This window comes from Eleutherodactylus coqui, chromosome 5 (assembly GCF_035609145.1).
Source record: "Eleutherodactylus coqui strain aEleCoq1 chromosome 5, aEleCoq1.hap1, whole genome shotgun sequence".
In the NCBI taxonomy this organism is placed as follows: Eukaryota; Metazoa; Chordata; class Amphibia; order Anura; family Eleutherodactylidae; genus Eleutherodactylus; species Eleutherodactylus coqui.
This window is the reverse complement of record NC_089841.1, coordinates 8,145,786-8,157,852: the sequence shown is the minus strand read 5'-3', so window position 1 is coordinate 8,157,852 and position 12,067 is coordinate 8,145,786. Positions and strand designations below refer to the sequence as shown.

The following is a 12,067-nucleotide window of genomic DNA, read 5'->3' as shown; positions in this document are numbered from 1 at the left end:
AAGAGGGAAAGCTTGGGAGTATCAATAAAGCAGTAATTTGCCTTTCAGTAAAACTAGAAATAAAGGTCATTGTCTGAAAGAAATACCATCCCCCACCTAGAGAACGGTTGGTAATTTCTTTAATGCAATCCTAATATACGAAGTACAGAGGTGACTGGATGATGATGATCCTTCCAGGGAGAGGTGGTGTCCTGGGGGTTTATGCTTTTAGGTTATGTTTTTGTTTCCAATACACCTTGCATTTTATTTAAAAGAACAGGATGATATTATTGGAGCTGATGTAAAGGGCCGTCTACACAAATCTGGCAGCTGTAGTGGGGCACATGGAAAGTGACTGAAATTTCAATTTTATTCACATTTTCCCATCCAGTGTTGGGCCGCCTTCGGTCTCAATGACTACAGTCCCCCTCCGCAGCCGCTTCCCACCAGATTCCCATAGATGTGTAGAGGGATTTGCCTCCATTCCTGGAGGAGCTTCAGATAGTGATGCGTGGGGGTGTTGGGCGCACCTTGGATAAACGTTCTAGTTTGCCCAGCTTGACAGGATTGAGATCCGGACTTTGGGCTGGCCAATGAAGTTTGCGGACATTCTGTTCCTCCACCCTGCATACTATTCAACATGGCACTCACTCATGCTGGGGAGACACATAACTGTACCAAGTATAGCCAAAGGGGAGGTAATATCACACTGTCCAAAGTGTCTCTGTACCCATTGGCGCTGAGGGTGGACTTAACTATAACCAATGGCCCTAGTCCTTCCCATCTGATTTTACATATGCCTGACGGCGCAGGATTTGTGGGTGTCTCAATACTTTGGTCACCATAGTGTATATCCAGAAGGAAGAAAATATATACAGTATGTATTATGCTGCCCATAAGGTTTTCTCATATGTAACTACTGCACTTAGGACTAGGATGGCAATCCCCTTTGTAGGACTGTAGAGGCGTCTCAGATCATGGACTGCTCTGGGTAAATTTGGTTATGAATAGTTGTACTCATTATGAAGTGTTCCATTTTCCCCGTATTGGATAAAACTGAAGTCACATAATGATTATTCATTTGCTTATCGTTAATTTTACACAAGGATGCAATCATTGTTGGCTCGGTATAGGGATGTTTGTATTGAGTGGTTTACAATTTTTATGGGGGTGTCCAATAAGTTGATTTCTGTATACGAGTAGCTCAATGCAGGTAATGGTGGGGTGACATTCTTGTACTGTTACACAGGAGTGAGTATCACTGGCATCCCTCAGAGTGCTGCTAAAATGGAGGTGGGGTGAGATGGAAAGTGTTCTCCCTTGGCCGCTTCCATTCACTGTAAGCCGTCATTCAGAAGTGCTGTTTACACTGAATGGCGCGTCATTCAGTTTTCTGCCTACGCAAACTGAACAATTCTCGTTCATTCGCTGCTTGCATTTACATCGGAAGATTATGGTCTAGATTCCCACGAGCCTGAACGATAATCATCCCATGTAAAAGGGCCAGAAGTCTTGTCTACTCTCAATTTTTACCTACTTTTTTCTTTTTTGGAGGTGTGCGGCCTTGTTAGCATATTGTCAGTATATTTAGGTATTACAAGTTGGCATGACTTGTTATCCAACAACATGGCTGTTATAAAGTGGATTGCTCCGGTTATATATTTGGCCTCTGCCCACCAGCAGCCACAATAATGCTCTTCCAGAATCGGTCAGCGATGGAAACGGAGAGATGTTGTAATTGGCTCCCGACATCTCCCTGTCCCGATGGTCAGAAACCGGTCTGTAAGAGAGGAGAGTGGCCCTGAATGTGCTGAATGGTGTGCCCCTTTTACACGGGACGATTCTCATGTGAATGAGTGCGTGACGTCACCCACTAGTTAACACAGAATCTTTAGTTAGGCAGTCCATCGCTGAGAATCACTCAATCTCTTTTCGCTCAGCACTCATATTCCTGTGTATATACTGGGCAGGGAGCGTTTAGACTAGAGATGAGCGAACATACTCTTTTCGGGCGTTTTTGCACTCGAGCACCACTTTTTCTGAGTAACTGACTACTCAGACGAAAAGATTTGGGGGGCGCGGGGCCACGGGGGTAGCAGTGGGGAACAGGGGGAGCTCTCTCTCCCCCCGCCCCCTTAATCTTTTCGTCCGAGTAGTCACTCGGAAAAAGCGGTGCTCGAGTGCAAAAACGCCCGAACCGAGTACCTTCGCTCATCTCTACTTTAGACGGAACGAGAAGAACCAGTGATTTGGAGCTGTTGCAGGCCAGGGCCGCATTGTATGCAGCGGAAATGACCCACGATCTCCTAGCAAACCTAGCCCGAAGCTGCAGGACATAACTGTAAGTTCTGTAGCATTAAGGGGTTAAAGAGAATGGAGAACAAAAGTCCATAAATTCAAGAATTCCCCAAAAGACAGATTTTATGGAATGTCCTATTGAAATCTGAAGATGTCTTCACTGTAGCTGATGATATGGAGGGAATATTCTACTGAGAAGAAATTTCCCAAATGGCACCTACACAAAGTAAAAAGTACCCCTTTAAATCCTTTCATCATGAATTTTTGGCAATTATACTCATAAAGAAAACAGTAACCAAGTGCATGAACAGTATAGCAGGCATGCAACAAACATGGAGCCACACTGACCATGGGTTTGCTTTTACTGGCCACTACCTGCTGTAAGAAGCCTTTCGGCAAACCCTGGGTCAGGCGGTGAATGTGACTCCATGTTTGCCGCAGGCTGACCTATACTGTTTATGTGCTTTCTTATGGTTCCTTTATGAGTAGAATTGCCAAAAATTCATAATAAAATTGATTAAAAAGGATTCTGCAATAGGCTTTGCTTTTACTTAGTGTAGGTGCCATTTGGAAGATTGCTTCCCGGTGAAATATACCACCTATATCATTGGCTACTTGAAGCTTGAAACTCACCGGATGAGTGTTTTCCAAAGGGGTTTTCTGCAGGTGCTTGCAGGGAAAAATATTATTTTTTTTTTTGATCCACTGTTTTTTCTCTGATCTTACATTCCAGTAGTGAGGCGCATTGATTCAATGGGTTTTCTAAAAATGTGACTCCTTTTTTAAGACACCTGTTCTGTGGAGTCTGTAGTACACTCTTTCATTATTTGTGACACGGACTACCTGTTCAAAACCATACCTGTTCTTTTTTTTCGTCTTTAAAACCTCAATAGCTTCTGTTACAGTAAAGTAATGGCTATATGTCTACATTCCATTCAGAATGGCCACTAACATGGAAGTGAAGAAGAACTTGGCGAAAAACCTTCTGCATCTGATCTCGGAGACCTCTGAGAACCTGAGGATGATGGAAGTGACCGACCATTTTGAACTCCTGGAGGAACTTGGTAAAGGATCCTATGGAGAGGTCTTCATGGGCAAACACAAACATTCAGGTAAGAGGATGATTACTATGATGGTGGTGACACTACCATCAAGCCCGTTTGGGCTCTTCCTGTCCATATAGATAGCTTGTCTACAGAATGCCCTAGGTTGGATCTTCAGGTTTTTATTCTAGGATTAACTGTCATTCTTAATGAGATGGATAAGATGAAGCTTCAATTTGTTAATTTTACATTTCAAGTAGAAAGTCTGTCCTGATTTGGAGGTGACAGAAATGCTTATTTCTATCACCTCCAATGTGATGCTCCAAAGTCTTCATTATGAAATAGTGGCCCTATTGTGCAAAGATATCTATTGGATGTCAGGAATCCCAAGTGATCATTCATATATTACTTCTACCTGACTCCTGGCCAAAGCAATCAAAGTTTCACCATTATGGTAAATGTTTAAAAGGTGTTTAAATTGTAAAGCCATAGGGGCTTTACCCATAACCACAACTAGGCTCCCTCACCTGGGGAAAAAAGCTAAGCTAGCTGCACTCACCCTACATCTGATTACAAGTAGCCTGTTGGCACCTGGTAGGTCTCCATCTACCTACGCTCCCAGTTTTACCTCACTTCATGTAACTTCCATTCAGTGTCTACCTTTGCATTCTAATCTTCTGATTCCACCAGTGTAAGGTTATTAATCAGTTTTCCGGATGGTTTGTAAAGTCTGATGGTGACATAAATAATCATAATTTCATACTCACAGATGAGATGGTGGCTGTCAAAATGTTGGCGAAGGATAAAACCCCATTGGATAACTTCCTCCTGGAATACGGCATTTCTCTCACCCTCAGCTGTCACCCGCATATCATCCGGACTCATGAGATTGTATTCCACACCAGTAAGGATTTCATCTTTGTACAGGAAGTGGCACCGGCAGGAAATCTTCTGTCCATCGTCAAAGCTAAGGTGAGATCATATCCCTCAATTTTCTACTTTTATGAAGCTGTAAATGTTTTTGGGAAGGCTGGTGGCCACTATCACCATTTCAATAGATCATGCAGTAGAGTTCTAAAATATGTCCATGATGACACCATAGTGACACCACTAGGCAGATTCACCACACAAGAAGCTGTTGAGCTGGGTCTCATCTCTGAGCTGTTATGGGCTATTGCCTGACAACCCCTTGTACTAGAACGAATGGACAGTTGAATAGAATCTTCAAAAAATGACGACATTAGGAACTGTACATAATTGTGTAAAATGCATAAGTCAAACCCTTTTGTATATGAGTGCCCTACCAGTAGTTCACCTATATGATCTCTTGTGTTGTCTTCTGATCAGGTCGGGATGCAGGAGGACATGTTGAAGCGATGTGTCCCCCAGATAGCCAGTGCTCTAGGCTTCATGCACAGCAAAGGCTTGGTCCATCGGGATATCAAGCTGGATAACATTCTACTGATGGATGAGGAGTGTCACAGCGTAAAACTGGCAGACTTTGGACTCACCCGGCTTCAGGGCACCAGTGTCCCTTCTATGTCCTGGTACATTCCTTACATGGCTCCTGAACTTTGTGCTCTAAAAAAAGAAGAACATCTCTTACTCCATCCCAGTCTTGACATTTGGGCTTTTGGCGTTCTAGTCTACATCGCACTTACTGGATTCTTCCCTTGGAATGGAGCACTGCGACGTGATGAAAGGTATAAGGAGTTTGCCTGGTGGCAGTTGAGAAAGGATCTGTCGAACACTCCAGAAATGTGGAAGAAAATCTCAGCTGGAGCCAGAGAAATGTTTTGGGAGTTGTTGGCACTCAGTCCCTCTGACAGGTGCTCGGCTATGGATGTACTCAAATATATTTGCCTGCCATGGAAATTGGAGGTCCATTCAGAGTACACAAGGAATTCCAGCCTCCTACCGCTAACAAGTACGCTATATGATGTTAACACTGGAGACACATCAAGCAGCACATTCTGCATTCCGCCTGATCTGGAGATGGCCTGCCATACAATTGGAGCTGAGGTAGAGATCCTCTAAATGTATTCCCACCCAATAGAAGAGGTAAGAAGGAAATTACACACATGTACATCCTGCATGTTAGGCAAGTATGAAAGCTGTCTTGGAAGAAATGCAAGTTCTCAATTTCTAGAAGCAGTTTGATAGTCAAAGTAATAAAACAATAGAAAATGCCATTAGGTAAGTGAGCATTCCCACTAGCATTATCAATCCAGCAGATTTCTATTTTTGTGTTCCATCTTTAGTAAAAGGAGAAACAGAAATAAATGTAGCATAAGAGGAAAAGCATTTATTTGTGCAAGAAAAGATGGAACACAAAAATGAAAACGTGCTAGATGGCCAACGCTAGTGTGAACGCACCTCAACATTACACTGCAGTAGAGATGGATTCTATGTAACGTGTCATCATTATGGCACTAGGCCAGGTTTTTGCATCCAAATCTTAGGCATCCAAGCTTCACTTAATCCCTAATGACCAATTATGGATACATTCATCACTGGTTATGGTAGAAGGCAACAGAGCAGGCTTGGAAACCAGGACCGCTCCATTGCTAGTGGGTGTTTGAAACAGAGGACACCCGCCACAATCCTTTAAGCGACGTACCAGAAGTGACATCAGCGGGAGCCCGGGGAGCAGAGAACGGGAGTGAGAGAACGCCGCAGTGGCACCAGAGCCGCAAGACCAGGAGAAGCGCTGGAAAGATACGTCCAGTGGCTGAAGAGGAGTGAAGCAGGACCAGAGCAGCAGGAGGCCAGAGAGCGCGGTCGCCAGGAGAGAGGTATGAGCCTGCAGGTGACCTCATCGGAGCTGCAGAGAAGCTGCTGACAGGAGAGGATAAGTATATTCTGTGTGAGTCTAGTGTGTGAGTCTAGTGTGTGAGTCTAGTGTGTGAGTCTAGTGTGTGAGTCTAGTGTGTGAGTCTAGTGTGTGAGTCTAGTGTGTGAGTCTAGTGTGTGAGACTAGTGTGTGAGACTAGTGTGTGTGAGTCTAGTGTGTGTGAGTCTAGTGTGTGTGAGTCTAGTGTGTGTGAGTCTAGTGTGTGTGAGTCTAGTGTGTGTGAGTCTAGTGTGTGTGAGTCTAGTGTGTCTGACTAAGGGAGGGGGTGTAAGTGTGTAAGAGAAGTGAAAACAGTAGTAAGTGTCTGTGTGTAAGGTGTAAGTGAGGCAGAATTCAGTGATAGAGCAAAAAGCAAGTAGTAAGCGTGTGAGCGTTTAAAAAAAAAAAAAAAAAGTGGGCACGGAGCGGAGTGTGAGCGGTTGCACACGGGCGGAGGACCTGTTTGGAGTGTGATTTAGTCAATCTTCACTACTTGCATAAATTAATTGTAGTTTCCCATTAGGATGAGCTCCATGCCTCACAATGTTGTCCAGTGTGCTACTTGTTCAATGTATGCGGTCCTTGATCAGCCGATCGAAGGTGCATACAGTTGCACAAGATGCGTGCTTGTCACATATTTGGAAGCCCAAATCTTGGCTCTAAATGAACGACTGGCAACACGGAGATCAATTAGCATCATGGAAAGGAGTTTGCTGCTCCCTGAGCAGGCACTCGCTGGCGAAGAGGCGAGGCGGATGGTAGTATGGAAGAGCAGGGGGAGCAGGCAGCCAACTGGGTGACAGAAGGAGCGGTAGAGGGAAGAGAATCAAGGAGGCTAGTCCTGACCTGGCACAACCCAACGAGTTTGCAAAGTTGGAAGATGAGGGGAATGCAATTACAGAACCAGCACCACTGCATCACAACATGCCCTCTGAACGCCAAGGGGATGACTGCTCCAGTGACAAGGGGACAGGGAGCGCAGGGCAGACTAGACAGGTCCTAGTGGTGGGGGACTCCATTATAAGGGGAACAGATAGGGCAATCTGCCATAAAGGCTGAGGACTGTCGAACAGTGTGTTGTTTTTTTGGCGCTCGAGTTCGACATCTGGTGGATCGCATTGACAGATTACTGGGAGGGGCTGGTGAGGATCCAGCGATCATGGTGCACATTCGCACCAATGAACAAATTAGAAGTCAATGGACAGCCCTCAAAAATGATTTCAGGAACCTAGGATCCAAGCTTAGGGTAAGGACCTCCAGGGTAATTTTTGTCGGAAATACTATCTGCACCAAAAGCCATACCAGAAAGGCAGCAGGATCTTAAAAAAGTAAACAAGTGGCTCTGGAGTTGGTGTAAGAAGGAAGGGTTCGGGTTCCTGGAGAACTGGGCTGACTTTGCTGTCGGCTACAGGCTCTACCGTAGGGACGGGCTGCATCTCAATGGGGAGGGTGCAGCTGTACTGGGGGAGAAGATGGCTAGAAGGCTGGAGGAGGGTTTAAACTAGGGAGGGGAGGACAAAAAGAGAAACTGGGCGATAGACAGTGTAGATAGCAGCCTGGGACCAAGTAATGGGAATGGGGGTCGAGCATGATCTGTTTATACCCAGGACTGCGACGGTAATGAGAGGGCATCCGCTACGTCTAGAAGAAAACAGGTGGGGGGGATCCATCGTAGCTTGATATCATAGGTTACAGATATAATCTCATCAATACCTCAATAATAACGTCTAGAAGAAAACAGGTTTCATCAACAACACAGAAGGGAGTTCTTAACTGTAAGAGCAGTGAGACTGTGGAACTCTCTGCCTGAGGATGTGGTGATGGCAAAATCCATGGAAGAGTTTAAGAGGGACTAGATGTCTTTCTAGAATGCAAGAATATCAGAGAACATAGATATTAGATGACCAGTGGGTGGTTGTTCTGGGTTTTACATTTAGGTAGGAACTATCAAAGGTTGATCCAGGGATTATTCTGACTGCCATTATGGAGTCGGGAAGGAATTTTTTTCCTCAAATGGGCTAATTGGTTTCTGCCTTTTGGAGTTTTTTGCCTTCCTCTGGATCAACAAGGAGGTTAAAACAGGCTGGACTAGATGGACATTGTCTTCTTTCAGCCTTACGTACTATGTTACTAACTACCATGATTTAATCACTTTGATGCTGCAGTCAATTAAGCCATTAGATGGGAGACCCTTCTGTTGCCTCATTGGCCCCCTGTGACACAGTTGCAGGATGCTGATAGGTTACCATGGCAGCCCATGGCAGCCCAGAGACTAGCGAAGGCTCCTAGGCTTGTCATGCATTGATGTTTCCTAAAACTACTTATACATACAGAGCCTGCAGTAAAAAGGGGGACAGATCCTTGTTCTACAGATCAGTAGGAGTCTCAACCCTGTAACCCCCATGATCAGACTTTATCACCTATCCTATGCACCAACTATCCCATTGATTTCAATGGGAGTGAAGCGCTCTACGATGCTTCTGCTTCCGCCCCCCCGATGACCACATCCAAGCTTGCTACACTGATAGCAAGCCAGGTGATAAGCTGATTGTCAGGAATCCCGAACAACTATTCATGACTTATTCCCATCCTCAATGGTATTTAACTGGAAAACCCCTTTAATGTTTTCCCCTTTTAATGTTGTAGATTTATAGGGAATGCTTCCATGTTTTTATTTTCAGTGCATTGATGAACCTTCCATATAATCAAGTGCTCCTCTAAATTCCAGGTTTGATATGTGGCGAGTATGTCATTAGTCATAATGAAGTTAGGTATGCCTAAATTAAGTGATTACTCTGACGTATGCCTAATTATTATTGCAATGCATCAGAGAAAGAAACACATGATACAGTATAGTCTCAGGCTTCTCTTCTGAAGCACGGTTATTGAATACATCTTATATAGCAAATCTGAAATAGGTTGATCACATGATCACCTCGCCCCTTCAGCATCCAATCAAATTACAATATGCATTTTACAGTAAATCATAAGGCAGCATCCGAGGAGCAGGTCTACAGCTCGCAGGGTAGATAAAGGTTTCTGTCACGGTGCCTCTACCATCTCCTTCCCCGACGGTAGCTTGGAATCCATTCAAGTTACTGCTGGGGGAGGTCACAGGGAAAGCCTAACTAGCAGTTACCTTAAAGTCTGTTGCCACTTGTGACACTCTCAGAAGGTGGTGTGACAAGGAGGACTTTGAGGTAATCCAGACAATCCACAGTCCTAGTTATCTATGTGATTCTGCTCCTGGCCACACTCTCTCTCTCCAACTCTCTACCAATCAATACTCACTCTTCTGGTGTCGTCCTCTCTCTCGCTCTCAGTGCTGATGGCTGCACTGGCACATCCTGGGTGAAGCAGTTCCAGGCCAAGCTGAGGAATGTCTCTTAGCCTCTTCCATTCTGGACCACACAAACCAAACAGTATCTGTGTGGCTCACACATGGCGTTTTCACTTGTTAACTGGAATGTTCTCTCCACGCCAACATCCTCACCAACATAAACAGTCACATGACATACAATAGGATACATTTTCCAGACATAACCCATATGTTAACCCATTCAGTGCTGCAGAGGTGGAGTGGGCCCTGTTAACTCTGGGTAACTACAGTCCCCCCTACTTAGAATAAGCCGACCCTGGCACCTCTGAAAACAGAGTGACTATTCCGGAGCTGTTCTTCCTCAGTGTTCTATTAATTTACCATTTTACAGAACCATCTGCACAGTCATGGAGTGTGCAAGGCAAAACCTGTAAACACATACTCCCCCTTTGGTTACTACTCAGTTTACCCATCCCAGTGTACTCAGACTAAGACATCACTTTCCTTGTAAAGCCGTAATATATGACAGCGTGTATACAAAGTGGTATGACTATAACCATAGGAAACCACTGTTAGGCTGGACGGAATCCAGGATGCACTAACATTACTATGGGGCACTTAAATAACTCTTCTTCCCAAAGACTAAAGAGAAAACTACATCACTGCAGCTAGACAAAATATTAAAAGAGTGACAGGCAGGTTTAGAAGAAACGGGGGTAAGTGGAATGAACTTCCCTTCCCCCACCTGAGCTGACTAATGAAAAATAAGGATGTTGTATATTCTGAGACAGGCAAGATAACAGGCAGACACTGGTGTGCTTAAGTGGATTAGTACGGCATAGCATCCAAGCCTCCTTAAGGTGCATTTACACTGCAAAGATGATCACTCAAAAGATGTTGTGTGAGCTGCCGGGAGCTGTATTCAGGGAACACACCACCCACTGTTCCCTGATTACATTCCCTTTGTTCTGCCAGCAGGGCTAACAGCTGAGAGACTGCAATCAGCTGTAATCAGCTCTTCCCAGGCAGAACACAGCATGCCGTTCTGCTGAACGATTGTTTTCAAAGATGGGCACATTTACACACAATTATCGCTCAAAAGATGGGTTTTGAGCGAATTTTGAGAGATATTAGTTGTTTAAATATTCTTTAACTCATTCAGACATCACCCAAACTCAAGCAGTGAAATGCAAGCAGTTTTACTTCTCATACTCCCGCTTGCACATTAACTTAAACATTATCAATGTTACATTTCAACATTATGCAATTAACCTTTGCAATTATAGGCTCATTTAGACAACTATTATCGCTCAAAATTTGCTCAAAAGCCATCTTTTGTGCGATAATCGTTGTGTGTAAATGTGCTCATTTTTCACTTTTCTGCTGAGCAATGGATTTCAGCTCTGCATAAAATGCATAATTCGGTAGCACAGCTGATAAGCAAGACCACATGCCGTATTCTGCCCAGGGACCGCTGATCACTGCTGATTACATTGTCTCAGCTGTCGGCCCCATGGCAGATCAAAAGGAATGCAATCAGGGAACACCGGGTGGTCTGTTCCCTGAATACAGCTCCCAGCAGCTCACAGGCTACTAATTGGTACTAATAGGCATTAGTACCAATTAGAAGGTTTATGCAAAATTATCGCTCAAAAGCCATCTTTTGAGCGATCATCTTATATGCATTTTTAAACTTCAGCAACATAAAACATATTTGCATTATAAGTATGCTAGGGGAACATAAATAAGAGTCTTTTTTGGACAGGAGTCCCTGGAAGAGAGTCCAAACAAATAAGGGTCCAACACAGTTGAAGTCTCTTAACATCATGTCACCTTTTTCACAAATGGTGGCCTGGTGGGTTCCTCCGACTCTGATCCTGTAGAAAACCCAGTCGGCAAGACATTACTGCTCCATGAATGGATTCGAATTGAGGAACACCGTGAAGGATTGGCATGTAAGAAAGTACTTGCTTTACGGTCCTCTGAAGTACTGTCCTCCAATGGCTTAGAACAGTCTGTGAACTGCTGCCGCGGTGCAGAAGAATCCACAATATCAGGAGTCTTTTACTGTGCAGGCTTCCAACGGCTATGCACTCCGGAACAGGCAATGTACTAGAAGCAATCCACTGGGCATGCACAAGTCTCTCCTGGGCATGGTAGCTGGGACAACCCATGGGGATCCACTTGGACGTTCCCACTGCTCATCAACAAAAGTGAAAGAAAAAATTCTGTCTCCATATTCCCTGATGAAAGGCAGAAGGTGCGTTGACAGCATTTTTTACCATTTTTGACCCCCCCTACTTTTCCCTCAGCCATAGTGGGAACTAAGTGTCGGGAAAGTTTAGTGGGTTCTGTGAGGGCAATGGAAGAAGCAGCTTGGGCGCCATCTTAGATCTACACTTTGTCTTTCCCTTCTTGAATAAAGTAACACAGGCAATTCCACTCCATCCAACAACACCACACTTTTTCTTCTCAGGGTATAATGCATCCTGGACACTCAGCCTTGACCCTATAACTTGGCTGAAACTGGACACAACTAAACAGTCCTTGTACACAGGCACACTTCTTCATGTCTGGAAAAGGTAGAGGCACTTG

General features: G+C 44.5%; 1 protein-coding gene across 1 annotated transcript; it reads left to right on the top strand.

Annotated features, from left to right (window-relative positions):
- Nucleotides 1–3,217: 3,217 nt before the first annotated feature.
- On the top strand, nt 3,218–5,357 carry LOC136628681 (serine/threonine-protein kinase SBK1-like). The gene is made up of 3 exons (XM_066604786.1): nt 3,218–3,389; nt 4,090–4,292; nt 4,668–5,357. The coding sequence occupies exons 1-3, from the start codon at nt 3,218–3,220 to the stop codon at nt 5,355–5,357; spliced, it is 1,065 nt and encodes a 354-aa protein (XP_066460883.1).
- Nucleotides 5,358–12,067: the final 6,710 nt, after the last annotated feature.